Raw genomic sequence first — 13,652 nt, 5'->3', positions numbered from 1 at the left:
GGAGACGAGAAGCCAGCTGGAACATGGAGAACTAGGAGAAAAGCCAGAGAGACTTTTTGTAAAAAAGGTTCACAAAACAGACACAGAGATACACACATACAAACACTGCAGACAAACCTTGGCCAACACAAGGCTTCTCCAACACATAAGCAAAGCAAAACAGACACATTCACAAGAAAAAGACAAAGTAATTTTGTCTGTCTCTTTCTCTCTCTCACACGCACACACACACACACACACACATACAAAAACACACACACACACACACACACACACACACACACAAACACACAGAGTGCACTGAGGCTGTAACAAATTTTGACCGTGGAGTCCCAGGAGAACCACACTGCAGCCGAAGAGAGGAGGAATGTACTGAAACTAGGTCACAGCCAGAGAGAAGGGAAAAAAAAGTGCCTGAGCACAAATGTGTGTCTGCAAGGCAGGATTTGAGTCTTAACTGTGTGTATACTGGGATGAGTGTTTGAGAATATGTGTGTGTTACATAGGACAGTATACTGCTAGCATTTTCAAAGTATAACAGCATGTCATAGAGGGCAAGAAACATGTTTTGGGGCTTTTTTTACGCTTCCTTTCAATTCTCTTTTAAGGAAGCAAATCCCCTTTTCACCAGATGAGTGAAAATAGGTCAAGTGGTTCCTTCTATACGTCCTCCTTGTCCTCACTTTCTGTGGAGCTTTGTTGTTACTTGCTTACTTCGAAACACAGGTCATTAAAATTACATTAACTTCAGTCTATAAATACTGATAGGTTGCTCTTTCACTGGAACACACACACACACACACACACCAAATATTTCACATAAGTGTGGACTCTGACTGCCCCCAACTGGAATCTTAGGGAAATACAAAATGAAAGATGTGAAGTGTGTTCCTCTCCCTTTTAGTCACACACGGGTAAACAGATATGATCCAGCAATTGTGACCTGCGTTGATGTCAAGGAGCTGGTTCCTCTTGAGTTTCTCCTCCTTCTCCTTCTCCGCTTTTTCCCGGGCCAGTTTGGCCCTCTTGATCTTCTCTTCAGCCTCCTTCCTCTTCTGATTCTCCTTCACCGCTTGCTGGTAGGGGGAGTAAGACAGAAGATGGTGTGTGGGCAAATATAGATTGAGCATTGGTCTGAATCACCAATGTTAAGTTTGACAGTGACTCTTTTAAAAACAAATTCAAAAAGACAAATATAAGCTGGATTGGTTGGATGTTTTTGTATGTAAACAATATTTCAAAATCAGTGGAGGCGGTTATCCACAGTAACTGGTAAAACAAGTTACTTCCTGCAGGGGCCTCCCAAATGGCACATTTACAGCTGATGTATAAACTAACAATATAATGGAATTACTCTATTTCATTATTATGTCAATACAAGCAGGTGCACAGGTTCCTGTTTTTCCTCATCCTGATTTGACATTTATCTTTCATCTTTCCCTCTTTCATCAACTATTTTTTTGCAAACTCCATATGTTTTTATGTCTTTGTGCTATGTGCGTAACAATGTTTATAGAGGGTGGTCAGGAAAGACTGAAAACCTCACCACCCCCCTTTTGAATGATATCAGACTTGAGTCTGTTCATTCACATGCAAAAACCCTCACACACCTGGAACATGTTTTTAAAGGTGTTGAGGTCCCCAAATAATTCCTCTACAGAGATCTTTCTTGGGTCAAAGACAAAATAGTCTCCCAGGTCAGCATATTGCTTCTCCATATTCTTATGCATCAGATCCAGTTTCTCATACTGCTCATGGGCACTGGTCACAAAACTGTGGAGACAAGGTGTTAAGGAACATAGAACCAATATCTCTGTAACTTAACAAGACAAAAAAACATGATAAGTTACCATGAGAAAATCTATGGATTTAATTTTTATACGTACAGACTCTTTAAGTTAGCTGCTGAACAATTCTACTAAAAATGTAACTGAATAAGAGGATATGGACATCTTCTCCACAAACAGGTCCTTGTCATTTTGTGGAGGTGGGAAAGTTTCCAGATCCTTCTCAAGGTTCTTGATCTGACGGCCCATTAGCTCTAGGTTCTTCTGAATTGTCTCTGCAGAAACTGCAGGGGACATAAGGGAAACATTAACGATGCAGAGCAACATTACACTGTGCATCCACCCACATACATAGCTTATGATGGATTTCCCCCCCCCCCATATGACTAAAATTACTGCTGTGAATAAGAGAAGGGCACTATGGATTATTATGCAGTGCCACCAGCTGGAACAATGGGAGCATGTATCAATAACAGTGTACATAGTAGTTTTAATGGATGATAGATGTCCCATGTACCTCTGCTGGCCTTTTCCACGTGGATGAGCTCATCTGGAAAGCTCATGACATCGGGATAATGCTCCTGGCACACATCAGCGAGGAAGTGGAGCAACGTCTGCTTCAGATCAGTTGATTTGGTGTCCCGCAGCTGATTGGAAGAAGGATTTATATTAAAAAAAAAAAAAAAAAAAACGGTAGACTGAAAAAGCAATCTGTCAAAAGTTGCTAAATGTCTGCATGTCCTGTCATTTATGCAATATTATCTGTGAATCCATATTTGCCTACTCTACATTATATACTCAAATGAAAATACGTCAGAAATAATACAGTATAAGCATCACTGTTGTTACACTAACTGTGTAGTATCACTGTACCGATGAAGGAGTTGTGGGATCATCTGTACGTGTATATTTGTTATATATACTACATACCTAAAGTTATTATTGAAAATTAGTAGAAGAAAACCTTGCATGTTATTTTCTACGTACACATTTTTCTGTAGACCTCCTCTCGTCATTCAGCTGTATAAAATGGGATAAAAGACTTGGGAACAGATTCTGTTTTTGTTGAGTATGAGATTCTGATATAATTTAGTGTTGAAAAAAAGGGAACCCAAACACATAGGCAGTGAAATGATTCCTGTTTTCTGTCACTGTGACAACATTGCAGGTAGGGCATGGTTAAGGTGAAAGCCTACTGTTATGGGGCCCAGTTTTCATGTCATTTACTATACATCAGCGTGTCCGCACTTCACCACCAGAAAGTAAAACAGGTAAGACTAACGACCATTCTAGTACAATCATTCAATTTTTACTGTGTGTGTATAGTATGTCTACATCTCATTTTACCTTGCACAGGTATGATATGGAGAAGCCGTATGCCTTTCCATTGCGAGAGCCAGTATTCATATAGTTCCCGACAAGAAGGATGATCTCCAGCAGCCTGGAGAAGGTCTTACTTTCCCTGACCTCTTCGCAGGCTGCCGTCACAGAAACCACGTCTGGCTTGATGTTGTTCAGCTGCTCCTCAAACTGCAGCTTGAACAGGATAGCCTGAAGCCTTGGCATTAGTCGCTTCACACTGGAAATCTGGAGAGAGAAAAGAGGGTGAGGGATTTGAGATCCATTCTTGGAATGTTTGTTGCCCTATAGACACATAGATTGCTTGTGTGTGTGTCAGTGTGAAGGGGATTTCATCCATTACTCACATCTTCCACAGTTGAACAAAGCAGTCTATGTTTAACAGTACGAGGATCTTCTATGTCTAATATATTGAAAAAGGTATGACTCAGTCACTCTATTTCAACATTTTCTATGCCTCATCTGCCATCACACTGATTTCCCTGCTATGTTTGTGGTAAGTAATGTCCAAGTCAGCTGGGAATTCAAACTATAACTATTAAAAAAAATTGTTTGTGTGTCTTTTCATGTGTGTGTCGCTCCTCACCGCTACTCCAAACTGTTCAGACTCAGCCAAGTCATCATATTCATCCTTCATCTCTCCAAGGACCCTCAGCTGCTCCGGTCCTGGCAGTTGTTTGACCAGGTTCTACATGGTAATAAAAGAAAAAAATATACATGACTAACAGAATACGGAGACGCTTAGGTTTATGCCACTTATACATGTCACAAACTACTCTTTGACCAAGACATGGGTCTACACATAACACAAAGACAGATTGATTGACCACTGAAAGCAGACATTTACTTGTCAACTTTTAGAGTGCTGATTGCATATAGTTCAGAGTACTATAAACTCAATATGCTATTCTCCTGCTCATTATTTTCACTTATGATTCTACAAATGGATATATATGAAATAAAGTGACCTACTCTGAATGGCACCATGGAGAAATATAGAAAGGAAACCTCACATACAAACACTGTGGCAGATCGAAATTTAGTACCTGAACCATGGACTCGGTGAGGATCTTCTCATTCACCTCCAGGATGGCATTCTTGATCTCTTCATAAGGGAGACGGAACGATCCCAGAAAAATAGCTGTATGAGCAAACACAATTAACGCTTTTTTAAAAATCCAATCAGGATTCAGTTGAACATTTTTAATTGTTGATATTTTAATGAAGGAGTTCACTAAATGCACTTAAAGAGCCATGCCACTAGTATGGGGGTATCAAGCTTGCAAACATGTGGACTTCTGTTAGAGGACTTACAGAGGTTCTGTGAAACCTTGGAGTCAAGAATCTTCAGCTCCTTCACCTTCTTCTTCTGCACCTGCTTCTTGTCGTCTCCACCTTCCTGCTCCTTTTTGGCTGGAGAGTTAGCCAGCGCAATGGGTCATGGTAATACATAGAGAACGACAGAAGAAGACTTTGTTAGCAATCACATTTCGCTGTAACTTTCTTAATGTCAGATGAGTAGTACAGGTGGCTATGAATAGAAATAATGCTGGAAAGGACGGCAGTGAAATCCATGGATTCTGTGATATAGAGAGAAGTGGATTAGAGGGATGGATAGAGGGTCTATGCGATGGCTATTAAAACTGACAGACTTAGCATGGCCTTCACTTTTTTCACTCTCTCCCAACTGTATGGTGTCATGGAGGTGTTAGGATTATTGTATCGGTGACCATGGGTAAGACTGAACTACTATGACATGGCTGTAACACTGGGGGAAAGCTGTCCCCAGTGTATGGGGGCCTGGTAAATATGGTCGGACATTTGTTGGCTGAAGGCATTTAAAGTTAGCAGTCAGCTTACACACATGGATATACAGTACATTCTATCACACCCCCCTCCACACACACACACACACACACACACACACACACACACACACACACACACACACACACACACACACACACACACGACAGAAACCCTACACATTAACTTGTTCTGACAAGGTCAGGATTGTGACTGTACGGATGTGTCAGTGTGTGGGGGTGAATTTGCATCAGATGGGAATTAGGAGTGAAAGATGAGCAAGCACATGGGCCTGACCACATAACAGCCCACTGTACAAAGGCACATCAGATCTAAGGTCAGCAGAATACTGGATGTCAGTTGTTCACGTGTTTCTGCCAAAATTATCTAACCACTCTTACTCAATTTAACATTCAAAATAAAATGCAGCACAAACACTGTATGTCATGATTAGCGCTAAAAATCAGTAGTTGATCAACAAAACAATTGTCACTAACAACAGTGATAAACCGTTGAGTCATTTACAAGGTATGTATACCAGCCATTTTCTGGTTATAGCTTCTGAAATTTGAGGAGTTTCTTTCATTTCTATTATAAATTAAATGCATATTCAGGTGTGGGTCAGACAAAATAAGAAATTCTGAGAGTGTGTTCTGGGCTGACGTAACTTGAAATGGGTATATACCATGATTCCTGACATTTCACAGACAAAATAGTTAATGATGAATATTAACTGACAATTAACATTATTGTTGGAGGCAAGCTTAAATACAACAAAAATAATGCATCAGGTAAAGCCCTATGAGTATGTCTCAGTCTCAAAACCACAAGTATACCTGTATAAAAAAATCCTATAGTAAACAGACTTACTTTCCATCCTTCTTGTCCATAAGGTTTACCTAACACCCAGCTCGTTTCCATGTTTGGCCTGTTTTTTATGTCTCACAATCATTCCACCACCTGTTTCCATAATCCATCCACATTCATTTGCAGTTTCTTAGATTGGTGAAAAATAGTCTCATTCAAGCATCAACACTGTAAGTCTTCTCCACAGTCACAGAGAATGCCACTACAGCATAACAACTAATTCGTCCATCTTTCCATCCTTCCATATGTCCAGTCAAATAGTGCTTTGTCTCGATGTGAGAGGCCAATCAGTCGGACAGACTGTTAACGAGTCTAGGACTCTTAATGGGCTCCTCATCTCTCCATTTAGCCATTCATTTAGAACACACACGTACACACAAAGCGGTCAGTCAGTCAGTAGACTGTGGCCTCAATAAGTCCCATTGTTTCACTCAGTGTCAGCTTCAGCTTTATGAAACTCCTCTCACAGAATCAAAAATGACTTTTGTCTCAAGTTTGACGCAAACTTTAGGGAAATCTTATCTGTTTGAACTCTGTATTTCTACCACTATAATTTCTGTTATATCAGTGTAATCAGCTATGTGTATCACTACCATGAATCAATAATACTATTGTGTGTCCAACACTCCAGCCATAGTCACTGCTGAGAGCAGGAAACCGTAGCAGGAAGTCAACCATTACACACACACAGGGTAGGAAACTTCATCAGGACATCTGAGGGGAAACAACCTAAATATCTCTACAAAAACACATAAACACAGCTGAAAGGTCAGGAAGAAACTCAAAGGAAGTGACTAGCATCCACAATAAACATCTTGAGACAGAGACAGAAACAGGGAGACTGATAATGACCTAGAATCATCTTAATCAAGACAGTTTCATCTAGAAAATGACGGAAATAATACCTCTAAAGATAATAGTGAGAGAAATAAAGATGTCTAAGAGTAATCATGTTCATGTCAGTAAAAGTTTAAACACCCTAACACCTTATATACACAAACAAATATGCACATGGAGACTTGTACAAAGATGGTCAGGTAAACATGCTACAGCGCAGATGATTTTCTAATCTGGCTAGTATATAATCTCAAAACGTGACGATCCAGTCAGTCTGGGACTTTGTGACCTAGTGATGACATCATGTCACTAGGTCAGTGTGTTTGTGTGTGTATCTCAGAGAGATGGAGAGCCGGTGAGGGAGCCTGTGTGGTGTGTGTACATCCCTGCTATAATAGCTACATTGCCAGTTGCGTTCTAGCCAATGGAATCAGACTCAGCTATGTTGACATCATGGCTGATTCATAAAATGGGGTCTGGTCTGCAGATTGTAAAATGGCTGCTCTGTGGTTTCCACATGCACAGCAGGCTCATTTCATTTATGATCCGATGGCACCTCTAGTGGTGGCTATGGTGCATTGCACCACGTTACACTTAGTCATTGTTGGGGAGGAGAGGAGATGATAGAGGCAGGACACAGGAGTGACTAGACACACAAAAAGAAACATACTCAAGCATAAATGGACACACATGTGGAGTGCTGACATCTTTACATCCACATGTTTTATCATCCCAGCTGCCTTTTTGTTATACTGTCACACAAAGAAGGAACCCTTTCTGGAAACAAATCACTACCACCCGTTCTAACACACGCACGCACGCACGCGCACACACACACGCGCACACACACACACACACACACACACACACACACACACACACACACACGCTCTTCTCTTTTCCTGGAACACCTCCCCCTCATCTCCCCAACAGTTGCTTGGAACTGAGAGATGATTAGGAAAAAAGGGAGGGTTTGTGCCTGCGTGTGTGTGTGTGTGTTTTTGTTTGCCTATATATGCAAACACACGTGTAGTGAAAGAAGAACGAAATTCTTCCATTTTTGACTTCTGTTTTTAATTAAGAGGGAGAGGAAAAAAGAGGTGAAAGAGGGAAAAAAAAGCAGAGAGATGGAGGGGGAGAGGAGGCGAAGGAGGGGTTTAAAGAATCATGAGGAGCCAAGTCAAGCTGAGGTCTCTCTGTCAATATGTAACCAAGTGTATGCGTGCGTGTGTGCATGTCTCTATCTGCACAAAGAGGAGTCTGTTTATCAGTCAGCAGACCTGAGTGCCCCCCCCCACACCACCCTCTCTCTTTCCCTCACTCCTTAAAAGGAGAAGATGTGTGGTGGGGAAGGTGATGGGTAGCCAGGCTTGGAGAAGAAAACATAAAAGAAAAAGACAGATGGAAAGAAAGAAAAAAGAACAAGATATTTAAGAACACAAAGACAGAGACAAACAAAGAGGAAAAAATGTACGGTACACTTTCATCCCTGACCACTCTGAACTACAGCCTCAACTCAAAGAATAGTTTCAGTTCTCTCTCAGAAGGCATAGCCACTTCTATTTTCTTTTTCACTCTTTTCATGCAATCTATTCATCCTGTCATCACCACTCTCTGCTTGTGGAGCGCTATAGTTTATTTTTAACCCACTAAGAGCTTTCAGATGCTCTATAGTTTATCTGTGGCACCAAGAGTGCTTTTCATCGGCCCTCTGGTGGCAATATAGGAGAAAAGCACAATATTAACTTTATATAACTTCAAACCAACTTTTTTCCATTCAGCATTCCAGGCCTGGAGATTGTCTAAACTGGAACAGAGGAGAGGGTTTAAGGTTTCAACAGCAATATCTGAGGGGTGAGCAGTTCTTTGGAAAAAGCTGCTGAGGTTGCTCAAGAGAGAGAACCACACAGAGACAAAAACAAATCTTTTGCCAACTTTTAACATCAAAGACTAAATAAATTTCAGGGAAACTTAATAAGAAAATCTTATGTTTTCAGTTTTATAAAGTTTACTTTGTGAATGCTAAAGTATTGGTACTAAAAGGGGAATGAAACAAAGAAGAAAAAGAAAGGGAGGGGGGCATGAAGTTCTTTGTCTAAAGCAAACAGAAGGCCAAAACTATGGCAGACAGAAGGACAGCTGTAGACTTGGTCCCTTTAAACTTTAAATGTCCAACATTCTGTCACTCTCAAAATAAAAATGGTTGTGTGTTACAATGTAAGCGTGTTTGACAGAGGAAGAATAAGGGGGTTTCCACGGTAACTTCGGGTCTGAAAGAGCCCCTTCATCCTGTTTTTCACTGTGAAAGGAAACGAGGAGAAAGGATTCCTGACTGTGTGTGTGTGTGTGTGTGTGTGTGTGTGCGTGCGATTGTGTGAAAAGGACCAGATGGCAGGGTGGGGCAGTGAGGAGGGGGGATGGGGGCAGGATGTGGGAGGGCCAGGATGTAGGGGGAGGGCATGTGGGAGGAGCTAAGAGGTGCTCCCTTGCGCTCCCCTGGTGTATGAAGAGTGTAACTGCAACTGAAATTATCTGAACTGATTAAGTTAGATATTATCATACATTTGCTTAAGAAACAAAAACCAAAGAGAAAAAAAAAAACACCAATCTAAAATATTGATAAAATTAGAATTACTGAACTTAGTTTTACATTTACCAGAACAAGTTAGGTCTTACAAGCACCAGTTTTGAAATTTTGTTTTGCATCAGAAATTCCAAATAAATTTTATTTAAATTTTGTTTACCTGTTCGTATACATTTGTACGAATGTTCAAAAAATAATTTTTTCATGCACTGTTCTTACATAATGTACATGTATAATGACCTTAACATATATTTTATCAGATTGAATTAACAAATATATAATTCATTATGTAGTTCAAAATAGGTCTATCTTTTCTTAAATGAAATAAAAGTACATGAGAAGTATTAGTTCATTTATTAATTGACCTGTCAATTAATTTCAGATTGATAACATGCTGCAAGCTGGCGATTTGAATTGTGATTATTTTGTTTATATTTGGATTAACTCCTTGAAAAGTACATTTTCAATATCTGCCTTGAACTAAATAAACATTTTAAAATCACAATTTAAGATATTTTTACTCTTCCTCTGTAGTGTCATGTAGTTTAAATGGGTTTTTATTTAAATATATCGACCACAGGAGGCACAAAGTGTGGGTGCTTCAGTCAGGTTGCTGTTTATGTATGGAGTCACAGTGCCCTCCACTGGTGAAATTTGTGTACTGCTGCTAGATGGTGTCAGGCTGGCAAAACCCCTACACCTGGATACACTGTTTATTACTTTCACACTAAATTTCACTGACCTCTGCGTGTGTGTGTGTAAGAGAGAGTGAGTGTGTGTGCGGGGGGGAGTTGAAATAAAGAATATACTGCTTGTGAGTGTGTGTATGTGACAATGTAGGGGGTACAAAAGGGAGCGAAAGAGCTGGAAAGAATGTGGGGAAGTGTCCGTGTGTGTGTGTGTCAGTGTTGTTCTCTCAGGGCCATTCTGACCTCCCTCTGCTCTTCTGGCCATGAAGGTCTTCAGCGATGACGCACATACGGCACGTAACAGAATCACTGATGAGGCACACACACACACACACACACACACACACACCCACAGAGCATGCTGCCTGCATTGCTGATAAGGTGCACTACAGTCAACACACCGACACTGCACTACCTTGAACTCGAATTCGCACTTGCTGAAACCACACAAACAGCCAACAAATCCCCATAGCAAATAACAGAGGACACAGACAGACCCCCCCCCCCCACTTACACACACACACACACACACACACACACACACACACACACACACACACACACACACACACACACACACACACACACACACACACACACACACACACACACACACACACACACACACGGAGAGGTGAGCCGTTATGGTGTGCTTATTAAATCAGTCCTATATCAGCCAGTCTCCTTGGGACAGCAGAAAAGATTTACTACAGCAATTACACTGGCTAATTACAAGGAGGAGAGGCAGAGGGTGAGAGAGAGAGAGAGAGAGAGAGAGGTGGAAAGCTAGAGAGTGTAAAGAGAGAAGGAAATCAAATTAAAAGGAGCAAGAGCAAATAAAGGTGCAAAAACTGAGATGATAAAAGAGCAAATAAAAGGGGGAGAGATAGAGAGAAGTTAGCTTAAAAGGACAAAGATGATGAGGATGTGACCTTGAGACAGTCAAAACACGAGCCTCAAATGGGGTACATGGAGACAATGTTCAACTCGCAAACTAGCTATGTGTGTGTGATTAATTGAGTGTTTAAGTAGTTTTTCTGTGGTTCTCTGGTAGTATGGTGCTTTGGTTTTGTTATTCACAGTGTGAATGTCCTTGAAGCTGCTCTGGCCTTCACAGCACAGTGCTCCCTCTACGGGCAGGAGAGTGAATTACATCATTAAGCATGCTCACTGTTATGCTTAGTATTAATCAACCCTCATCCATGTTCCTTTGCTGTAAAAGGCATGTGGTGACATTTGGAGACACTTAACATACTTTATGTATGTGTGTGTGACACTGACTGATGAGATTAGTTTTCTTACAGATCTGTGAAGGTCTGACAACCTGAGGTTCTCATATTGAATCTAACCTATTAGAGTAGCAATCAAGAACTTCTAATAACTTCATGCTTAATTGATCCCCTTCAAGAAATACACTTATCACTCCAACCTTACCTTCGAAAAACAGTGGACGTTCAAATTTAATGTCGGATTTGGAGTTAGTATGGATTCAAGATCTTGCTCATAGACACAGATGCTTGGACTCAGGTAGTGCAGTTGAATGTTACTCTCTCTATACACAGTGCCAGCTGCCTACATAATGTACCGCCAGTTCTCTGCAAGTCAAGTGTAATGTCCATCCTGACCCCTTCTATGATGTGCACAACCAGGCAGAAAGTCTCATTTAGATGAGCAAAAGAGACAGAAACGGAAACTTATAAATTGGGTTTCTATCTCAATTAAAAAGTTAAATGAACTATAACACACATGCAACCCCAGAGGCACATTTTGCCCTGGGCAAAAAGGATTAGGTGAAGCGTCCTGTCAGCCCTCAAATATTCATTATTACCTTATAGATAGATAGCAGACAGACAGAGAGCCAGTGGGAGCAAGAAGAAGCAAGAAAAAGGGAGAGTGCAAAAAAAGAGCATGAGTGAGAAAAAGAAAGGCACTTTATGAATAGAAGCATTTTGGCCCTATGCAAAGCAAAATAGATGAAAGGATGACAGAGAAAAATGGAGGTCTACACGGTGTCATGCCATGGAGGAAAGTTAAAAGCTCATCGCAGGGCTGGAGCACACACTCATCCTCTGGTAATCCCTCAGCCTATGTCCTCTCGTCTCCAACCATCCATCCCTTCACTCGTCTTTATCTCTGCTTCAGTGATGAGGACAAAGAAAAGCACTCACTCATTTGCCCCCCACCCCCTCCTCTCGTGTCTTGGTCTCTTCAGGCAAGGCTTGTAGGCCTGATTAGCAATTGTGACTTGACCGCATGGTGGAAAGATTGGCACACATACACAAACAAACACAAGAGCATGTCCACACACAAACACGCACACATACACAAATGCATGTGAATACGCAGATATGTGGCAAAGAGAAAGACAAGGGCCAGTTTTGCTAGGTCTAATAAACCCTTGAGCAAGGCCCGGAGACAATGAGGGGGCTGGAGAGGAGGAGGGAGTTTTGCCTTTTCTAATGTCAGCCAGCGCTCGGAGGATAGACACATACACAGACACTTGAGAAAGTGTATCTGTCTGTAGGCAAAAAGATTGGGCTGTTTTCTGGTGCTTGTCATTTGTTTTTTTTGTGTTTTTTTTTCCCAGCCAACATGTTAATATGACCATGCCAAAGAGAGGAGAAGAGTGGAAAAAATGGGAAGGAAAACGGGGAAAAAGACGAGAGAGTAATGCTAGAGGAGAGATAAAGGGGATGAGTAACAGAGCAAAGCAACTGCGAGGGGAGGCAGTAGTATGGGGGAGAGACTGTGGACTAAAAAGGATGAGAGACAAGGATGAGAAGAAAGACGGTGCGATACGGTCAACAGTGTAAGAAGAAAATGGGAATCAGAGCCCAGTTCCAGAAAGACTCAAATATGATGATTAACACACTCGACAGACACGCAGTCATCTCCATATACAGTACATACAGACCCAAACCTCTCCCTTTGAACTGGAATTTAGTGTATTTAATTTACATCTTTGAATCTTTGAAAAAGCAGCAAGTATAGTCATCCTGCCATCCATACTGCTGAGAACACAGTGAACATTTCTTTGCATTGGTGTATGTGAACCTGTTCCTTTGCCTCCAATGCTTTGGGAAAACTACTGCAGGTGTTTGAAATACATCAATAACAATGGATCATAATCAAACTACGTAGCTGGAGGGGAATGACAACCATGATCTAGTAACCTCCAACTTTGCATGGGAACCTGGGGAAAAGTCTGTCTCATCAAAGATCTGTTGGGGTGCTGCAGGGTTTTCAGTTTGAGAAAACAGTTTTAACCCATCTCCCCAAATAAACTAAACAAGAATAATAGATATTTAAACAGAGAGACAGACGTGCAAATCCTCTCCTAAAACATCTGTCTGCTGGCCTCTCTCAGGAATTGTCTGTAGTTGGGGCTAGACAAAAATACACGCATGCACGCACAAAAAGACCCAAACAAAAACACACGTACACAAAAGTACACACTTAATCCCACCATGTGCCTAGTGAGCCATCAGGGGACATGTTGCCAATCAAACAGCTATGTGAGTCCGGACGAATGAAAACAATCAAGGAACAACTTACAATATGGCTCAGAGACTGGCGCGTGTTTGTGTGTGTGTGTTTGTGTTATTGAGTTCACAAATTCCCACACACATAATGCCAACCAGAGACCAGCCTCTGTGTCCACCGAATGCATTCCTAGAGGGACTGTGAGTGAAGATATTTTCTGGGTCGTGTGTGTGTGTGTGT

The 13,652-nt window shown here is 41.3% G+C and overlaps 1 protein-coding gene across 2 annotated transcripts in view; it reads right to left on the bottom strand.

The window, feature by feature from the left end:
* The window catches only part of LOC120785061 (protein diaphanous homolog 1), a 92,667-nt gene that overhangs the window by 16,258 nt on the left and 62,757 nt on the right, over positions 1-13,652 (bottom strand). For both annotated transcript variants that reach the window (XM_040119379.1, XM_040119380.1), the window contains 8 exons: positions 4,461-4,559; positions 4,193-4,287; positions 3,733-3,834; positions 3,135-3,374; positions 2,305-2,434; positions 1,947-2,071; positions 1,611-1,775; positions 944-1,076 (listed from right to left, as the gene is read on the bottom strand). In XM_040119379.1, coding sequence (XP_039975313.1) covers positions 944-1,076; positions 1,611-1,775; positions 1,947-2,071; positions 2,305-2,434; positions 3,135-3,374; positions 3,733-3,834; positions 4,193-4,287; positions 4,461-4,559 — 1,089 coding nt within the window. The remainder of the gene's footprint in view (positions 1-943; positions 1,077-1,610; positions 1,776-1,946; positions 2,072-2,304; positions 2,435-3,134; positions 3,375-3,732; positions 3,835-4,192; positions 4,288-4,460; positions 4,560-13,652) is intronic.

This window comes from Xiphias gladius, chromosome 23 (assembly GCF_016859285.1).
Source record: "Xiphias gladius isolate SHS-SW01 ecotype Sanya breed wild chromosome 23, ASM1685928v1, whole genome shotgun sequence".
In the NCBI taxonomy this organism is placed as follows: domain Eukaryota; kingdom Metazoa; phylum Chordata; class Actinopteri; order Istiophoriformes; family Xiphiidae; genus Xiphias; species Xiphias gladius.
Note: the sequence above shows the minus strand (reverse complement) of the source record. Positions and strands in the feature narration are given on the sequence as shown.